The following is a 20435-nucleotide window of genomic DNA, read 5'->3' as shown; positions in this document are numbered from 1 at the left end:
GTGAGTGTCACCGTGTGAGCACATTGTCCTAGTCCTCACACTGAGCTCAGGATGACTGCGCTGTCAGCGAGGGCCGTGGAGTGCTTCACGACCAAGTTGGAGAGGGTGTATTGGAAGAGCTGAGTGACTGGGCGCAGAGCGAAGTTAATCCTGTGACTCTGGACTGCTTAAACCAGCACACCTGTATAAACGGTCACTGTCTTTTTGTGCATTAAAAGTTTTTTATAAATTTGGAATGCTCAAGGGATGTGTCACATTGTAACACCTGAATTTGTCTAGAGAACTTTTTTGGTCTTGAACCTCACTGAAAATGCTTTGGATTAAAAAATGTGGATTCTAAATTTATAAAACTACCCGTTCTTCATCCTTTATTCCCCCAAACACATACCATACACTAAGATACAGACTCCTTTAAAGTTGCTTATACACTCCTGACATTGTTGGGGTTTTCTTGTGGCCTTTGTATGAAACAGCTCAAGCTTTTTTTTTTTTTTATATTGGAGTATAGCAGATTAACGGAGAAGGCAATGGCACCCCACTCCAGTACTCTTGCCTGGAAAATCCATGGACAGAGGAGCCTTGTAGGCTGCAGTCCATGGGGTCGCTAAGAGTCGGACACGACTGAGCGACTTCACTTTCACTTTTCTCTTTCATGCGTTGGAGAAGGAAATGGCAACCCCCTCCAGTATTCTTGCCTGGAGAATCCCAGGGACGGCGGAGCCTGGTGGGCTGCCGTCTATGGGGTCACACAGAGTCGGACACGACTGAAGTGACTTAGCATTAGCATTAGCATAGCAGATTAAAAATGTGATAATTTCAGGTGTACAGGAAAGTGACTTAGCCATACATATGCATGTATCCATTCTTCCCTAAACTCCCCTCCCATCCAGGCTGGCACACAACATTGAGCAGAGTTCCCTGTGCTCTACAGTAGAACTTTGTTGTTTATCCATTTTAGATATAGCTGACTGTGCATGTCAGTCCTAAAGTCCCTATCTATCTCTTCCCCCATTCATCTCCCCTGGTAACCATAAATTCTCTTAAGTCTGTGAGTCTGTTTCTGTTTTGTAAATAAGTTCTTTTGTATCATTTCTTTTTAGATTCCTCCTATAATTTGCATCATTTCTTTTAAATATCTTTAGTTTCCTTATATTAGTAATAAATGATATTTCCCTTTCTCTGTCTGACTCCACTCAGTCTGACAGTCTCTAAGTTCATCCATGTTGCTGTAAAGTGACATATTTCGTTCTTTTCATGACTGAGTAATATTCCATTGCATATGTGTACTATATCTTCTTTATCCATTCCTCTGTCAATGGACATTTAGGTTGCTTCCATGTCTTGTCTGTTGTAAACAGTGCTGTACTGAACATTGGGGTGCTTATACCCTTTCAGACCATGTTTTTCTCCAGTTACATGTGCAGGAGTCACCTGCAGTGTGAGATACCTGGGTTTGATCCCTGGGTTGGGAAGCTCCCCTGGAGGAGGGCGTGGCAACCCACTCCAGTATTTTTGCCTGGAGAATCTCAATGGACAGAGGAGCCTGGTGGGCTACAGTCCATGGGGTTGCAATGAGTCGGACATGACTAAGCTCAGCACAGCACATGCCCAGGAGTAAAATTGCAGGGTCACATGGTAGCTCTGTTCTTAGTGTGTTAAGGAGCCTTCAAACTGTTCACCGTAGTGGTTATACCAGTTTACATTCCTACCAGCAGTGTGGGACTGTGGTCTTTTCTCCATACCCTCTCCACCATTTGTTTGTGGATTTTTTGATGATAGCCGTTTTGAGTGGTATCAGGTGTTATCTCACTGTAGTTTTGCTTTGCATTTCTGTAATAATTAGTGATGTTGAGCATCTTTTCATGTGCCTGTTGGCCGTCTGTATGTCCTCTTGGAGAAATGGAGAAAGGTTTTCTGCTAATTTTTTTGTTTTTTTGTTTTTTGATTGGGTGAAACAGCCCAAACTTTTTGTTGCTAAGTGTCTGGTCCCTTGTGATCTGGCTCAGTATACCTTTCTGTTATCATGCTTTGTCCTTTCTTCACCATATCCTTTCCACAGATACCCTTCTCAGTGTAGGCTTCTGTGAGCTTTTTCATAAATGGCTGGGTAAATCCTACTTAGGCTTCAAAACCAGCCTAAGCACCACCTCCCATGAGGCCCTTGTTGACCAGAGAGACAGAATCAGCTCCTATTTCTGTGCTCCAGCAGCACTTGATTTATTCCTTTTTTGCCATGTTATATTCAGGCACTTGTTCATTCGTTTATTCACCCATGGGCTCATTATTTTAGGCATCCATCAGGTCATTATTTTGGGGGAACATTGACTGTGTGCCATAGCTTCATTAAATGCCAAGGATATGCCAAGGAAACGCCAAGGAAAAAGACTGCAGGCATAGACCTAAGCCTTAAAGATCTTACAAACAAGATGGATTTGCCACAAGGACAGGATCATTCCTATGCAGTGAGTGAGGGGTTCCATTTGTCCTGAGGAGCAGAGGTGCTTCCTGTAGGAACACGGAGGCAGTGGGAGAGTGGAGGACGGTCAGGCTTCCCTGCAAGGGGATTGAAGTCTTGAAGGATAATTAATGTATTTCTCTGTCTCCCTGCTGGAGGGGTGTGCCATGAGGGCAGGAGGGGAGCATGCTTATTTTATCTCTCTAGTGCCTGGCACATTAGTTGGGGAGGTGTGGGGTAGGGGGTTTCAGTAAATCTTTAATCACATTGAATTGAAACAGATAATACAAAAAAAAAACGGAAATAATTTCCCCTTCGATATGCTATCCTGTCTTGTTTCAGGATTGATCTAAGGCAGCTTGCAAGTAAAATAGCATACATTAAAAAGTAAAGAAAAGAAGGAAGAAAAAGAAGAGAACTGAGGTAGGGACCTAATGTGGGCTTGGGAATGAAACCAGAACTGCTGACCACATGACCTCTGGGCTTTCTCTGAGAAACCTGCCAGTGGGGCTCAGTGCTCTTTCTTTGGCAGCCAGCGAGGACGCCTAGTTGGGTGAACAGGAGGTGAAAAGCACATGGTGTTTTGTTGGTTACTGAACTTTCCTTTGGGACCTTTGTAAAGAGCATTCTGTGTGATGTGATGAAGGACATACTCCTTGGAGTACATCCAGTGACTAATTCATGCAATATTTCTGAGTATGCTGATGGCGTCACATAAAAGCATAATTCAGTTAAAGTTTATCTGGAGCTTTTGGGATACACTTTTCTAACTCCACTAACTGTGGAATCACTACGGATGAAATGGAATAGTAACAGAAATGGTTAGTTCTACCTGTTGTTCTGTCTTGTCCCTCATGTATCCAGGGTCCTGCTTCCACATACCACTACCCTTGGTCCTAAAGGTCACATAAGCTCTATTTCTGCTACCAAGGTATTTTATGATCAAGCGTTGGGACTCAGAAATACTCATGAATGATATGAGATCAGTCTGATCAGATGTATTAGAAGTGAGTATTTAAAGCAAGATGGGCCAGACTATCACTCATACAAAAAAGTAAAATTCTGATTTGTGATGGTTGAGAGGATGGAAAGGAACAAAATTTGTCATCATGCATTAGGGTCTTGGTTACCCTAAGTTGGGGCTTCCGTGATGGCTCAGAAGGTAAAGAATCTGCCTGCAATGCAGGAGATCTGGGTTTGATCCCTGGGTTGGGAAGATTCCCCTGAAGAAGTGAATGGCTACCCACTCCAGTATTCTTGCCTGGGAAACGCTGTGGACAAAGGAACCTGGAGACCTACAGTCCATGGGGTTGCAAAGAGTTGGACACGACTGAGCGACTAATCCTACTCTAAGCTGGCAGGAAAGAGCAGTTTTTTCCTTCTGGGCATATTGGAATCTAGCTTTTGGATTCTCTGATGTGGTGCTGTTGATATTCACATGCATCCCTTGGATCTTTAGAGAGCATTTGAATGCCGGTGTACCTAGTCAGAGACCCAGAGCAGAGCTTGGACCTCACAGTTCAGTACTTTCAAATGCCATCTTGTTCCAGTTTTCATTGTTGATTGACTTATGACCCAACCATAAGTGACCTGTGGATTTATCTGTTCCTACTTTCCCCTAGCATGCTGTAGAATAATCCAGGGTAGATGGTGGCATGGCCACAATGGGAGAAGCACTCCCAAGTCATAGAAACTGGAGAAGGCAGCCCAGGACGGTTTCTCTTTGTGGGGTGGGGAGGGCCGCTTCTGATGCAGCTGAACTAGGATTTCTCAGCAGCCAAAGGAGCTGCATCTGGTCAGGTCAGCTGCTGGGCCTCGGGTCAGTTCAGAGCCAACATACCACTACGTTGGCCAGCAGTGAGCTGGTAACACTGAGTGAGTCTCCACCAGCTTTTGTAAGAAATATGACTCCCCAGGCATGACCTATAGACTTGCCACCCAAGGACCAGCACCTTGATGGCATGAGACCCATTGGTAGGCATTCCCTCCGGCATGGGGCTGAGATGGACCTTTTGAAATACTTCTTAGGGTCTGACCAAATGTCGTGTATTTATTTATGTGATGAGTTGGTAGTTCTTAAAATATGAACTGTATACTTGTGACTTATAATTTGTACTCATTGTCATTTAAGATGCTAAGGCATTGTGATAGTCTGAAGGCACAGCTTACCAACTAAGAAATTAACATTATCTGTAACTTAGTGACTTAGGAGTATTATTTTCCTAGTAGTAGTTTTCTTTGTTTTTAGTAAGCATCAGAATTGATGAGTCTATTTTAAATGTATGTTCACTGTGCAGGCCTGCTGGAATGAAGGAGTTAGTTTGGGGGTTTTCTTTGACTATTATCACTCTTAGGAAAGGGCTTAGGCATCTTCCTTTTGAAATGCTACTTACTGCCAACGGTTGTGGCAGTTTTCCTTTTTCTCTTCTTAGACCATTCATGGAGCTTCTGTTTTTGACTTTGCTATGTGTTTGCCAAGGTTAAAGAGCCCACCTTCCAGGGATCCATGACTCAGGCTACAGGTCTTGTCATCCAGCTCATGCTCCCCTTACAAGTGTACTGTCTTGATAGCAAGTCTTCACTTGGAATGCTCAGATGCCATAGACTGAGTGCACTTGCCTGTCTTTTTGAAGAAGCCTACTGATGAAGGAGAGCAGTGGTGGTGAAGGGGAAAGGAACAGAATAGGAATTTCTATCCTCAATGGCTAACAGATTCCTGAAGCGGATGGGCAGGGCGATTCCTTTAAAGGCTGGTAATACAGAACTACATAGCGTGAAATCAATCAGAGACTTTCTCGAGTTGTCACCTGGGTAGGTTCTTGGGGCTGATGGAGCAGAGAATTAATCAAGGAATCTCAGGAGGGTAATGCTAGGTCCTTTGATGGGGTGCTCAGTACCGGGGTCTCGGTGAAGAGGTATTGGCTTGTTGATGGATCCTGTTAATATAGAAGTGATTTTCGAAAATAAGAGGGAGTAATTATGTGCTTCTTCCTGCTGAAATTAGAGGAACTATTGGCAATTGGAGTATATGACACTAAGGCTCACTGGCTGCTATTGACTACACGGCAGATGTTCCATCTCTCTGGAGGCTGCCTTCAAAATCCAGGCTGCTGCTCTTCACTTGTATTTTGCAGGCCACATGTGGGCAAGTTTGGCTAGTGTCTGAAATGGTAAGAAAAGAAAAGCGTGTTCCATTTACATATGCAAACGCGATTAACCATCATTAGTGCCTGACATTCCTCCCAAGTACCCAGGGAAGTGAGTCAGTATCATAACTATTCATTAGGAATTAATTAGACTGTGCTTGATGGTGTCAGTTGTGGACAGAGCTGAGAATTCAGCACTGCCTACGTTCTCTCCCATTGGAATCCAGCCTCCAGCTCCCTGTCTAGTGAGGGTGGAGTTTGCGTCTGATGTTCCTATGGAACGCGCATTCTGTCTGGAGCAATCACTGTTGAGTATACATGACTCTGGTCAACTTATTTCGAAGCGCTTTTTTCCTAGCTTTGTTATTGAAGGGCAGCTTTTCTCTTTTGAGGAAAATTCGGCCACTCACTAAGATCACAGTGATCTTTGAGCCATCAAATACTTGGTTGCATTGTCTACTACAGATGTCCTTCCAACTACTTGATTTTCTTTTTTTTAAATCCTAAAATGGCTCCCAATTGTGCCTCCTTCCACATTCTCCTGAGCATTTAGTGTCTTTTTTTCCCCTTTCTTCTCAGTACCACTCCCTATATATTGCCTTTTTCATTCACCTATGCAGTTAAACTTGCTTTGCTCCCATTTTTTACCTCTTTGGATTTCTTTTTGTCCACCACTTGGCTTCCTGTTTTCAGATCCTCATGACTTAGCTGTCAGGTTCTGGTTCTCATCTCTTCCAGTGATCAAATGAAAAGGGAAGGAGATAAGGTCAAATATTGCATCTCAGAAACTACTATTCCACTCCAAATAAGGTTTATTTGTTGTAGAAGAAGCTTACCTCCCAGAAGACCCAGACCATATCTATCCCTTTGACACAGAAGGCTCTTGGTTGTTTGCAATCATGATTAGTAAATAAGAAATTGAATCAGCCAGCCAATTCTTGGTTATCCAGGCAGTGCTTGGCATTACTCTGTCCTCTTACATCTTCCTGATTTGCTGATTTCCTTTGGATTCTTAACCAGTCATTAGAACCTTAGCCAGAGTCAGGGTGAGGAATGGGAAAGGAGATGAAACTGTGCCCCTTCTCATGGAAAGCTTGGGTGATAAATTCATTGACATTGTTACCCAAAGACTGTTCCCATCATTTGTTTGTTGGTTCATCCTTTATTTCTCTGCATATTTATTATGCCAGGTACTGTGCTAGCACAGGGGATACTGTGGTGATTGTAGTAATCCCTGCCCTCACAGACACTGGGGTGCAGATGGGAGAAGTGATAACAAGCCAACTTAAACTAAATTCTGTTATAAGTAGTCTATGGAAACACAGATGATGAATGATGAAGTTGGTATCCTTCAGTGTTAGTGCTGGAAACCGAGGCACATGGCAGGTACTGTGTGGTCCTGGGTTACTCAGATGGAGGCAGAGTCCCAACTTCCAGTCCACTTCTTTTCTTGGTGCCTCATAGAGTATGAATACATTGACTAAAATAAGCTATATGGACTATTTTTTTTTTTAATCCTTATGTTCAGTGCCATTTCTTAATCATGAAGGTTAGTTATAACTTATCCTTTTATTTAAGAGCTCTTAAATCACCCATAAGTGAGATGCTTACATTATGAGAGACTCGCAGGAATTAACATGAAAGGAGCAGCAGTTCCTGTGTCATGCCCCTTGTGCATTCGTCCCTTGAATACAGTTGGTGTCAGAAGCACCTGCATTTGATTAACTAACCTCCTTCTTCCCCTAGATTTTTATATTAAAATATGTATTGGTTGAATGTGCTGCATGCTAAGTCGCTTCAGTTGTGTTCCACTCTTTGCAACCCTGTGGACTGTAGCCTGCCAGACTCCTCTGGCCATGGGATTCTTCAGGCAAGAATACTGGAGTGGGTTGCCATTTCCTCCCCCAAGAAGATCTTTCTGATCCAGAGATTGAACCCAAGTCTCCATCCAATATCTCCAGCATTGCAGGTGAATTCTCTACTAGGGAAGTCATTGGGGAAAGCCCATTGGTTAAATATACGTGGGTTGAATATATATAATGTCATTCCAGTGTGCTCATGTTACCTGTCTTGAAGAGTCAGTGGGTAATCATGAAAGTGATTTATTTAGAGAGGGTTGCTATTGGGGTGGTGAGCAGCGTCTGATAACATTTCTCTTTGGAGCTTATTCTAGTGTGGCTGGGAAGAATTTCAGGAAAAAATGGAGCTTTTTAGAAAAGCATTAATGATGGAGACTGAGGCATATGGAGGCTATGTGATACACACTATATTTTCAGTAAAGAAGAGTTCCCTTCTCTGTCTCTTTTTAGACATTCATTAAGGTTCAAGATTATCCCCCTAAACCAAACCTCCCAGCAATAAATATGAAAACTATTGAAGTGTGTGTGTTAGAAGTACAGGTGTTTGTTACCTATTTAAATTTTCTGTTCAGGCAACTGAAGACCTTAAGAAGAGGATCTTTCAAATTTATTTCCCAACGAGACCCTTCATTTATTTACCATCCCATTATCAGTTGGTGTTCGAGGATCACAAGGTCCATACCACTGTCTAGAGATGATAGACTTGAAAACATCTTCTGTTCATGGTTGTTCAGACGGTAGAGCACCTTCACTCGTTATCTCACCAAATATGGTGGCTCCATGGAGTAGGGTCTCATGATCTCAATGATTTTCTGCATTGGGATTGCATTTGTTATTTTCATTTTATAAATTAAAACCTGAGCTTCTAGAGATTAACCTGTTTAGTCTGGGCTGCATGGCCAATAGGTGAGCTAGGTTTGGTACCCAGATCTGTTTGAATCTTAATAACATACCCACCCATCCCACCCCGCAATACTGTGTTCTTCTTCATTTACTGAAGTGAATGAGAGTTGACTCCCTTGCTAAATGGATGTATGAGGAGCAGAGGACATCAGCTCTGCAGACACAGGTATTCTATTTGTCATTCACCTGATTAGATCTTATTGTTGATAATAAGCAGGTACTTGTTACTGTACGTTCAGAAGCCAGGTAGATTGGGTGGTAGTTAACTAATTCCACACATTTTTGGGGTACTCTTAATGTGAGGCTGATTCTCTCAGAGCCACTGGATACAAGGATGGTTTCTAGGATGAGGTGGATTTTGAGCCTGGGCTAGAAGGGAACTGAGGGATGGAATTTGGTAACTAGTACGGGGAGCGTTTCTTGGCCAGTCTGGTGATCGGAAACTCTCTGCCCATACAGGGCCTCATCTTACAGTTGGGTTGTAAAACCAGGGGTCTGTAAAAGTCTGTGGATTATGTATCTGGTAGCTTCTGGGGCTGTGTCTTGGCCCTTGTCCAGAGTTGGTAATTCCATCCTGCTGAGCTCTAGTTGACCAAATGAGAGAGCCTGGACATAGAATTCTTCCCTGAAGTAAGTGAATAAAAACATGGGAGCATTTAGAATAGCCCTTGTGCTTCCTGAGTGGATGGATTAATTGATGCTAGTTAATATTGCACTCCCCACACAACAAAGGAGCTGCGACCCTTAGCTTTAGGGGTATCTGCAACTCTGCTATCTTTCTTATAAGGCTGTCTACCACTTGTTGAACTAACAGGACATTTTTCCTTATGTCAAGTGAGCTATAACCTTCTTTAGGACTTCCACAAAACAGGTCCAACACCCTGCCTGTGTGTAACACCTTCAGAAGTTGTTTGGTGTTTGAGGACATTAAGCTTGGCGATTATGATTCAGAAAGATCTTTCCAGTTTTGAGTCACTGACTAAGGCTAAAAATAATGGAATTTAGTAGAATAAATATAAATTCCTGGTGTTAGCTCCTAAACCAATTGATCAAGAGTCAGAATTTAGAAACAGCACATGGAGGATTGGGGCTTAGTTTTATGGATCATAGTCTTCCTCCGAGTGTCATTTACTGAAGATTGTGTACACACTGGGCTGGGCAAGAGGGGTAATGTAAATTGTATCTAGTCTGGAACCCAGTCAGCAGACTGGGGGCTGCTCTTGTCATACCCAAGTGGATGTCTCAGGGTAGATTTGCTTCCCACAGCATGGATAGACCTCAAGGATTAATGGGTAAAACTTAACCAGGAGATGCATTTTGTCCTAGTAGATGGAAGAATTTCAATATGTTAGTCCAAAGGAGCTGGTATTGGGAAGGCAGTAGGTTCCTTGTCGTCAACTGTGTTCAAGCGTAAATCCAACAACCAGTTGATGAGATGTGTCAGAGGGGACTTCAACTGTTGGATTAGGAGTACTGTGTTTTGGTCTGGAGCCTCTGAGGATTTCAGTTATATAGTAATGATCTTTTTAAAGTCAAATAACGTTCCCCTGGTCCCCTGGATTCCACCCTTCTACTATAGTAGAGTGCCGGACATGTCCACAGTTTAATCTTAAAATATGGCTCCCTGGAGAGAATTCATACTTCTTCAAGCTGCCTGGAGCTGAAGAACTGGCCTGTGCTTTTGTAAATGTCTGGTTTTGTTTGTTTTGTTGAATTAGGGGCTAAGGTGGAGAAGGAAAATGCTGGCAACTAGCCACTGCTCAAAGAGTTCACACATATTCTTATAATTTCTCTAATAATACTTCTTTGGAGCTAGAACAGACTATCATAGAGTTCTCCATTGGAATTTTGTAAGATTCTTAGACCCAAACGAGGAAAAAAGTGTAATAATTTGAGAATTCAAAAGGCCCACACAGCAGGCCTTGTAGAGTTCATCTAGGGGTCAATCACAGAACCCTTTCTTGTGGCATAATTTATACCTTTAACATTTGGCAGTTTTTAAAGTCCTGTGTCAATGTACATGTGTTGGTAAGAAGTAGTAAATATTTTGCTGACAAGTTCTTTGAAAGACGGATCAGTGGCAGCGTTTAAAGGCAGACAACCTGAGGGTTTCTTTCATCCAGGTGCTGCCAAATCTAAAAAGCCGTCAGGGTACGGAGCCAAACGCACACACCGGTCACACCATTTATGGTTTAATGTTCCTGTGCCTCGGAGTGTCTGCACCTGGGATCTGTTGATATCCACAGTGGGGGATGGCAGGGGAAAGGGATTCAGCTGGGAGAGTGAAGGAGAGGAGGCAGGGTGCTTGCTCTCAGAGGTGACTGACCTGGGATACAGAGCAGAGCCTGGTACCTAGTGGGGCCGCTCGAATCTGCTTCCCTTCTGGCTGCCTCTGTTGTAACGTTGCATGAACTTGAGGTGGCAGAAGCGGATGGAGTGGTGGTTGCATCCGCTGAGCTCTCTCACCCTCCTCAAGCCCTGCACCTCCCTTCTTCCCATCAGTCCCCCAGAGCAATTCTTATCCCTCTTATTTGTTTTGAATGCATGATCTGATGCCTTTTCAACAAAGGAATATTGATATTTTAGTGTGCAGACAGCAGGGGGTACTGGATTAGATCATTTTCACATTGGTATTGGTGCCAGTTTGACATTTGTTTGGAAAGCTTATCCCTTTATGGCCATAGGTTACATGCATAATTTAAGGGGAATAAATCTTTGTGAAAGATTTCTTTTGGTTCTGTAATCATCAGTGGTGCAGAAACATAAATGGAAGTCTCCCCACAGTTTTCATGTGATCAGGAATTCCAAGGAGGCTCCCAGATGAAGTAGTCCATGCGGGTATAAAATGGTTTTGCAAATGTACTGGCCTCTTGTGGTAGTTGTTTAAGGGAGGGCAAGAACCGGAGACAACTTGGTTCCTGCTTCAGAAGGTTTCAGAAGTCGAAGGTGGTAAAGTGACCTGACTGTACAGGGTAAAAGAAAACCCTGTGGATAAATGCTATAGGATAGCAGGTCCAGGTCTGCTGGCATTGCTATCTGTAGAATGAGTATTCGTGTTAATCTCCCTCCTTCTGCCCACCATTCTGCTGCCATCTTGCATCTTGGTGATCCCAGTGACAAATTCTGGGATGGTGTGACATTTCAGAGTTATCATACCAATTGCCACAGTGAGGCAGACATCTTTTGTTTTACACTATTTTCTTTTAAACAACTTGTTCTGAAGATTTGATTATTATCGAGCAAAGTGCTTCTAGTAGATAGTAGGTACTTAGCAAATGGTTTTGCATGATTCATTGTGAACTTGCAATTCAGAGAGTACTATTCTCAGATGAAAATTTCTGTCATCTGTGAAGATTATCCAGCTTCTGCCTGCTGTTGCATTTCTGTATGAGTGCCTAACATGATACATAAAGAACAAAAGCCACTTAAATCTCAGAATTCCATCTTCTCTCTTAGTAGTTATTCGCCAAGCAAAGCTGGCGAATGGAGAGAGTGCAGTAGAACCAGCAGGAGCAGTGTATTGATGGCTACCGTGTCCTTATCATACTATCTTTTGGTTTCTCTCTTAGGTTTATTTTCTTGAAAAGGCTCCAGGCTTCGGCTTGGAAAATCCAACCGCCAAAATTGAGCCCAGCAGCTGGAGCGGCAGTGAGAGCCCTGCCGAAAACATGGAAAGGATGAGTGACTCTGCAGATAAGCCTATTGACAATGATGCAGAAGGGGTCTGGAGCCCCGACATTGAGCAGAGCTTTCAGGAAGCCTTGGCTATCTATCCACCATGTGGGAGGAGGAAAATCATCTTATCAGACGAAGGCAAGATGTATGGTAAGTGATTCAAATGCTCCTGGGAAATGCTGCAACCCACTTTTGTGATTAAGAGATTATCATAACTAGCCTTCTACTAGGTGAGACACATTCCTTGTATGGGGTTGAATGATCTTTGTAGAATTCTAGTTGGCCATTCAAGGGACTGAATCTCAACTGAAGAGGAGAGTCAGTAAAGGACCATTGGGAAATCATTCCCTGGGGCTTCCTTTTTTATATCAAAAGCTCTCAAGGACTCCTTAGGAACTTAGGTAGTTGCAGTGGCACATGCAGACACCAGACATGGAGACTAATTCTTCCGAATGCATGCCCCATCTAAAGGAAGTGCTGCCACTTAGCTCCAGATAACTGACTGGAGCTGCATAGCAGTGGAGCCACATGCTGCTAGATCTAGCAGGCTAGATGTTTACATTTTTAAAACCCAGCATTCTTTTTTTCTTTTTAACTACATAGGCCAGATAAAACTGCTCAGGGACTTGATCAGACCTTTGAACTACCAGTTTACTGCCTTGTTACCAATCTTCAGTTGAATGGCCAGAAAAGGCACTGACCCCCAGGCTACTCTCTCCAGTCTCCCTTTCTACATGGGGACCCCTCACAGTGCATTAGAAACTCCCAAGCGTGCCCAAGAGGATGAAATCGGTTGACCAGATGGCTGGGGATGCTGAAGGTGGCAGCAGGCATCTATCCACTAGTGTGGGGTGTACAGGCTGGGTTTGGACCTTCCCTGCACCTTCAACTTGTACTTTTCGGCTGTTTACCTTTTGGGAAGCAGATGGCAGGTGGTTACGTATACATTCTGCTTGTCTAATTGGGCACGTTGAGTTGACAGAGTTTGCACTGTGGCTGAGTCTAAAGAGATGCAAACGAATAACCTAAACTCAAAGAGAACTGGCTCAGCAGCCTACTGGAGGTTGTTAACTTATCACAGGAGTGATTTATTTCTAAACAATTTGAAAGCTTTTCCATAATAGGGTGTTGTACCTTTAATACTGCAGCTCCTCTATCAGGAGCCGTAGGAGGCTACAGACCAGGCTAGCACACACTGCTAAGGAGAAAGCAGATGGTGGTGCAGCTGCCACCAGCTGTGCCCCCACCCTGCCCTCCCCCTCTCCAATGTGGATGATGTAATGGAAACAAGGAAAATTTTGCTTTCTGCAGCATTAGAGTGTCTCTTCCTTGGCCAGTCTGTGTCACACACACACACACACACACACACACACACACACACACACAGGAGAGAGAGAGAACCCAAACCTTCCGAATTTGTTTTATGTTCTCATGTGATCCTTTGTAGCCAGAGAAGCTTCTTCATGTTTGGTGAAATGGACTCAGGGTGAAACATCTCAGCTGCTGTGGGTAGAAAGTTTCAGGGCCTCTGGTTTTCTGTGTGCTTGTATCTTTCCTGGGCTACCCTTTCTCAGTCTGGTTGTTTGCTTTCAAGGTCTCGTTTTCATACCTAAAAATGCAACTTCCCCATTTTAAAGGCAGAGAAGAGCACTTTAATCTGTGAGCCTTCTTTGAAGCAGATTTTATTAGGAGTAGTGAAGGTGACTTCGGGCCACTGTACCTTGTACAACACCCATTTGTTTACCCAGAAATTATTTTAATCTAAAAAAACTGGCCTAGTGTTGGACATGCCAGTTGGGAAGAAGTACTCCTGCCTTTCATTTCTCACTGGGAATACTGGGAATGGCACTATCCCTTTAGGAACCAGGTTTCTGGACTAGGAATAGGAACACAGTTCAAAGCAAATGTTATTTTTTTCAACTCCAGTTTTTTTTCCTCCATTGCTTTTACTTTTTAGGCAGCAGCCATGGTAGATTGAACCAATTTGCCTGTAACTCCATCATAAAAATCATTTTTCTATGAAAATAATTTGCAAAAGGACACTTGATGTTAGTTTGGGGTCAAAAACAGTAGGCTAGGCAAGAGAACTGTGAGAAGCTCTGGATTTGAGTCATCTACCCATAGTGAACTTGAATGATCCTGCCCTTGGTCTGTGAGTTTTCTCCCTTGTACAGAAAGAGGGTAAAGTAGATGATATCTGTGATCCTTGGGGCTTGTATGTTTTATGATTCTGGATTTGTGACTTGTCCCTCAGTAAGAGTGATCAATCCGTTGACAAACATGGCGCTGGTCGTGGAGCATGTTGTTAATACTGAGAGTAATCAGATTCCGAGTGCTTCCTGAGAGTGCATGTTCTTGATGTATGTGTTCTTCTTTCCCTGAAAGCCACGTTACATTTTCTGACAGTGTTGGTGACCAACCATTATTTAAAATTGGGCAATCATTTTGAGTGAGCAGCATTAACGATTATAACTGCAAGATTGTGTGTCCTGATTAGGGGTGCAAGGGACACATTTGCTGTGGTAGCCCTGCAGTGGCCTCCTTGTCCAGGCAGCTGACCAGTGTGGAGGAGCTTGGCTTATCCTGATGCTTTGGAAGGGAAACGTGGTTATCATGTTTATGGGAGGTAGCGACTGGACCCCTTAAGAGAAACTGCCTTGGGTGCCTGGGAGCAGCTGCCTGTAACCCACCTATAACTGAGGATGAGAGAAAATTGGTTTGAGAGCCTCCACAGTGACGCTCCAGCCACTTGGGGATAGAGTCATGTGAGCGATGTGGGGGCCGAGCTGCTGTTCCTTGGCTTCAGGCCTGTTCCCCATCTTACCATATGTGAATTAGGACACAAACCAGACTGGGAGCCTGGGTTTCTGAAGGTCCTAAGAGCATGCTTTTTCTCTTAAGCATTTTGAAAATGAAAACATTGAAAGCATTTAGGATTCCATGGAGTGAGATCAAAATAATTTAATGCCTTTTAGTGAAATACCAAGTGTTTTTGACTTGAGGGGGTTATTCCGATATTTTCTGAGCATCTGTTGAGTATTGTGATGTCACTAATTCTGAGCCTTTGGAGAGGCAAGGTCAAGTGCAGCACTGATTTATTTGGTAATGAAATCTCCTCTGTGGTTGGCAGTAGGGCAAATGCAGTCTTAGAGAGGGGAAAAATTGGAAAGCTCTCTTTATGATGAGGTTTGGGCCATTAGAAAAGATGGCTTAATTTTCCCTATGCTACCTGGGTCTGCGGAGAGGCCAAGCCTTTGTGTGGTTCGTCTCCATGTGGACAGATTATTTCTGCCTGCAGCACCCTGTGGGTCGGCAGTTGTTCTTAGGGATTATTAGAAGGAGGGTGAGACTTCTTTGACTGTTCCCAAGAGCTTGCAAGCTCATTCCCTCTCTTCTCCGTGTTTTCTTTTTCTTATTTTTACATAGATGTTCCTCTGTGTATCCTTGTAGATAGTTGTGGAGGAGATAGCAGGGGGACAAGATGGCAGAAACTTTCTTGATCAGCAAAGCTGTCTGGAACTGAATTTCATAGGAGCAGCCCACAGTTTTTAACACAAGACAGAAACAAAACAGTGAAGCAGAGGATTTGTCTAGATGTGCTTTCTGTTGTACCTGAAAACTGTAGTCAGGCAGAGTGGTCAAGTATCTCCCATAATCAAGTTAGGGACCAGAGCTAAACATTCACTGGCTGCTTGCCTCAGAGACATGCAAGTGTAGCACCTTAAATCTTGGCCTTTGGAATTGTTATGAAGCCTGGCTCTACCCCTTCTAGACATTAGGCTCTGGGTAAGTTGCAACTTCCATCTCATGCTCACAACATTTTGAGGTCAATTTTGTGAGTCTCACTTTGCAGATGAGGGAGCTAAAAGGGATAAAGTGGCTTGTGCATGACCAATATAAATGGTATAGCTGGATTCTTTCAAAACTGACTCTATCTGACTCCCAAACATGGGCTCTTTCCTTCCTTGCTGGAGGTCATTGTAAATAAATCCAACAAGTCAGTATTAAGTGCCGCCTGTATTCCAGCCCCCATACTAGGCATTTTCAGGGATAGAGCAGTAAGCCAGACAGACATGATCCCTGCCCTTATGGAGCCATCCTAAGTTTATTTGCAGGAAACACTGACCTGAGGTCAGGACTGCGTGCCAGAGCTTTCTGGGAAGTCTGAGGGCCTTTGAAGATGGTCACCTTCCACTTAGCCTTTTGAAGCCTGTTCTTGGCCACCAGTGTCCAGGGCACCTGGCCCAATGCTGGCAGGAAGAAAGCTTCTCAAATATCGTAGTAGGGAGGATCCTAGATCACAAGGCTGGCCTTGGTGGCAGCCAGAAAGATGTCTGGAAGATTCTGGTGCCCTGGGATCCCATAGGCAGCTTGGGCAGAGCAGTTGCTGAACAATGACTTTCTCCTTTTGTGAGCAGTTATCTTCAGGGTTCTTGCTCCAGATAGCTCCAGGGGTGCCCCTTTCTTGCTGGGATGCCAGGCCTACTGATCAGCCCTAAAGAGCTCAGTTGTGAGGCATAGAGAAGATGAAGAGGAAGGAATCTCTGGATTAGGCCTCTCTAATAGGTCTTCCCCTGTTGCTGACCTGAGCCTTCCCAGCCAGGAGAGCATAAGAGTTAGACTTGCCTCTTTGCTTACTTCATAGAAGTACAAGATAGAAGGGAAGAGGGGCAGGTTCAGTGAGGTGGGGCAGAGCTGACAAGGGGATCTGAGAAGGCGTGCACACAGGCAGGCACAAATATTACCAGTTAATCAGTGCAGGCAAAGAGGCTGACATCTGAGGACCCCCGGCTCCTCCCGATCAGAACTGGTCAAGGGAATGTAGGGGCATCGCTGTGTTAGACGGTGAACTTTCCCATAGTTTCTGTGAGGACCAGGAAGGTGGTCCACATCTGTGGAGGCCCCAGAAGCCCTGATGCAGAAGTGGCTGCAGACTCCAGGCCCTAGAGGATCTCCAGGCTTTGGGAGAGTGAGCCTTGTGGCCTGAGCTGAACTTGTTCGTCCCAGTTCTTCATCTGAACATCATGTGGCATCTGTGATTTCATCTTTGTGTCTGACTTGTGATGTGGGATATTATTTCCAGTAAATTGGCAAAAAATGTAAAGCACAAAGCATTGTGCCCTTAGAACAGGCTAGAAGCCCCACAAGGCAGGGGCTGTCTTGCTGGACAGAGAAGATGTCAGTGATGTTTGTTGAGTGTATGCATGTGGGGGTTATTGCTTAAGACAAAGAAAGATGAGTAAGTAAGCCTCTGAGCTGCAAGAGGAGCTGGCTGGAAAGGAAGGGAGAAAACAGAAAAAAAGAGAGAGAAGGATGTTTGTATATCTCATGGTCTTCCTAGCCTGAGAAGGAAGAAACTTTGGTTTTTGCTCTGTGTGCTGCTGGATATTAGTTCAAGTGGTAGGAAGGATTTCTACTCACATTGGCACCATGGTAGAGCAAGGGTTAATTCTGGGATCCTCAGAACAGATGAGTAATGGGGGATTTTGAAATAGTTTCGTTCCTCTGAGAATAGCAGAGCCAACGTCATCAGTGTTTGTGTTGGGAAAGTTTAACATAGCGGGGGTCCGGCCTACAAAGGTTTGTGCACAAGGTGTGAGCTCTTGTGCAATTCAGATAAAAAATAGCTACTTAGGATGGCTTGAGAATTGGTCATGAGGGAGGAAAAAAAAGTAAGAGACAGAGAATCTTAAATTATTACCAAGTTGGAAAGTTAAGCTTTTCAACAACTTTCTGTGGCAGCGGGTGAGCCCTGGCATTCAGAAGACATGGATTTGTAAATCAGTTAATGAGTGCTGTGGACCCGTACTGTGCTTTGACTGTGAATGGGGCCTACAGATGTAGGATAATTAAGAGAACTGACCTGTGTGACCACTTACCGTGTACCAGGCACTTTCTCGTTGCTTTAGAATGTGTTGTCTTGTTTATTCCTCAGAACAAACTGATGATGTAGGTTACGCTGTGCTTGTGTGCTTAGCCGCTCAGTCGTGTCTGACTTTGAGACCCCATGGACTGTAGCTGCCAGGTTCCTCTGTTCATGGGAATTCTCCAGGCAAGAATCCTGTAATGGGTTGCCACGCCCTCCTCCAGGGGAACTTCCTAACCCAGGGATTGAACCCAGATCTTGTTCATTGCGGGCAGATTCTTTACTGCCTGAACCACCAGAGAACCCTTTTTACATCCAGGAAAGCTGAGGCCCACCAAAATCAAGTTACGTGCTCAAGGCCACAGTGGATAAGTGGTGGAGTTGACATTTGAATGTCAGCTTAAAACAAGAAGCCAGTTAAGACAACGAACCACAGTACTGATATGGAAGGAAGTACACTGTGTACTAGAGATATCGACAGTTCAGTGGTAGGGCAGCAGAAAGTGTGATTATTTATATGGGGAATGCACATATCTATATTTGAAAATGCAAAAGAGTGGAAGAATCAGAGTCTGAGAGGCAGATTTAGGTGAGCCAACTTTCAGTGGGAAAAGGCCACTTAGTGTTTTTTGCTTTTTTAAATTTTTTAAATGTTTTTTGTTTTTAAACTTCTTTTGGATGGCAGACTGCCCACCCCCGCCGCCACCGCCCCCCGCCCTCCACCCTTTTCTGAGAATCTACAGAAAGTTGTGGATCTCATCTTCAAAAAATATTCAGGCTTGTGCACAGTTACAGAGTTGTTGCAATAGAACATTAGGGGATTTCTGAAGCCTAGGTTTATATTTACTACTGTGGGGAGAGAGAGAGAGGGGAAGGGCATTCAGGGAATTCAGGCATAAGGGAGCAGCATGATAAAGGCACAGAGTCCTGAAGGGACCCACTCTGGTGCTCTTGGAAATGAGGATGTGCCCTGGAGGGGGATGGTAGTTGAGCCTGGAAATGTGGGCTGGCAGTGTGTCGTGGAGGCCTGGAGTGCCACGCCGTCGTGTCTGGTGCTCATCCGGGGGACAGAGGAAGCCACTGCGTGTTTTCAGGAGAGATGGTTGTGACTCATCCTGTGTTTGACAAAGCCAGCTTTGAAGGCGTGAAGACAAGTTAGATTACTGTTGCAGAGGATGAGCTTAAACTGCAGTCCTGGTGGAGAAGCTTCATGGGTAGAACCTATAGGACTGGCTGACAGGATGCGATTTGTGAAAGAGAAGGAGGGGTTGAAGATGATTCCAGGGTTCTTTCTGCTTGGGCGATGGGGAGAATGGTGGGACTATTAAATGGATGGGGAATGAAAACAGGAGATGCAGCTTGTAGAGTGGAGAAATGGGGAGTTGGATTTTGTCATGTTCTGGACGTGTACTCGGGGGGCCGTCCACATGAGGATGATCTGTGGGGTTTGGAAATTCCTGCTTGGAGCTCAGGCAGCCTGGAGTTGCAGGGGTAGTTTGGGGCCTCATCAGCAGAGAAGAGATGAGAATGGGCGATATGCTTAGGCCCCCGTGTATTGTGGTTAGACCAGCAAGGATTTTAAATGGGGTGTCTGTATTTGTGGGAGAGTAAAGAGGTTGCCTTTTTAAGAAAAAGGGAGACCCATCAGTGGTTCCTAAGCCTGATCATCATCAGCAGAAGCACTCGAATAGCTTAAAAAAGAGAGACATAACTGACTCAAACTCATTGAATCAGAATCTCTGAGTGTGGTCTGAGAATCTTATGTTTTTAAAAGCTCTCTGGGTAATTTGTGTGATCAGGCAGGTTTGAGAGTCACTGGGCTAAACTATTACCTGGGGCCAAGAGGAGAGGGCCACACTTCTAGAGCTGGTAAAAGAAACTAATGAGCAGAGAATGAGACTGACTTTGAAACAGTCCTTGGAAAGTTTGGGGATAGGAAATGAACTGTATAATTCAGTTAATGCTCCCTCTGTATAGAGAAGAAAGATTACCATGGCCCAGGTTTGCATGTACAGGAAGAGCCTTGAGATGGTATCTTAAAGTTAAAGGAAGGCATAGAAAATTAAAGGAGGGCTTATTTTAGAACAGGAGAGAGAGACTTGGCCATTTGGTTAGTAGTGAAAGTGAAAGTCACTCAGTCGTGTCCAGCTCTTTGTGACCCCATGGACATTCTCCAGTCCATGGAATTCTCCAGGCCAGAATACTGGAGTGGGTAGCCTTTCCCTTTTCCAGGGGATCTTCCCAACCCAGGGATTGAACCCAGGTCTCCCTCATTGCAGGTGGATTCTTTACCAGCTGAGCCACAAAGGAAGCCCTTGGTTAGTAGGGTGGGAAAAGTATGTAATTGAGGAATTATTTGATGGAATAGAACCAGGAAGAGACCTTAAAAGGAGAAGGGCTTCTTTTACTCTCATGCATAATGGCAGGAGAAGGTTCAGGTAGAAGGTGCAGGGAAGGCATAGTGATTCCTGTCTTCAGATGAGAAGTAAGGCCATGTGGGCTGAGGTGGGTTATGAGCTTCTGAAAAGTAG

At 44.2% G+C, this 20435-nt stretch overlaps 1 protein-coding gene across 11 annotated transcripts in view; it reads left to right on the top strand.

The window, feature by feature from the left end:
* The window catches only part of TEAD1 (TEA domain transcription factor 1), a 273879-nt gene that overhangs the window by 75679 nt on the left and 177765 nt on the right, over positions 1-20435 (top strand). For 10 of the 11 annotated variants that reach the window (XM_061440762.1, XM_061440760.1, XM_061440759.1 and 7 more), the window contains one exon: positions 11933-12188. In XM_061440762.1, coding sequence (XP_061296746.1) covers positions 11933-12188 — 256 coding nt within the window. Of the gene's footprint in view, positions 1-1958; positions 2879-11932; positions 12189-20435 lie in introns of those variants that run through there. The other variant, XM_061440766.1, reaches the window with a different exon arrangement.

Source organism: Bos javanicus, chromosome 15 (genome assembly GCF_032452875.1).
Source record: "Bos javanicus breed banteng chromosome 15, ARS-OSU_banteng_1.0, whole genome shotgun sequence".
In the NCBI taxonomy this organism is placed as follows: Eukaryota; Metazoa; Chordata; class Mammalia; order Artiodactyla; family Bovidae; genus Bos; species Bos javanicus.
This window is presented reverse-complemented; position numbering and strand designations above follow the sequence as displayed.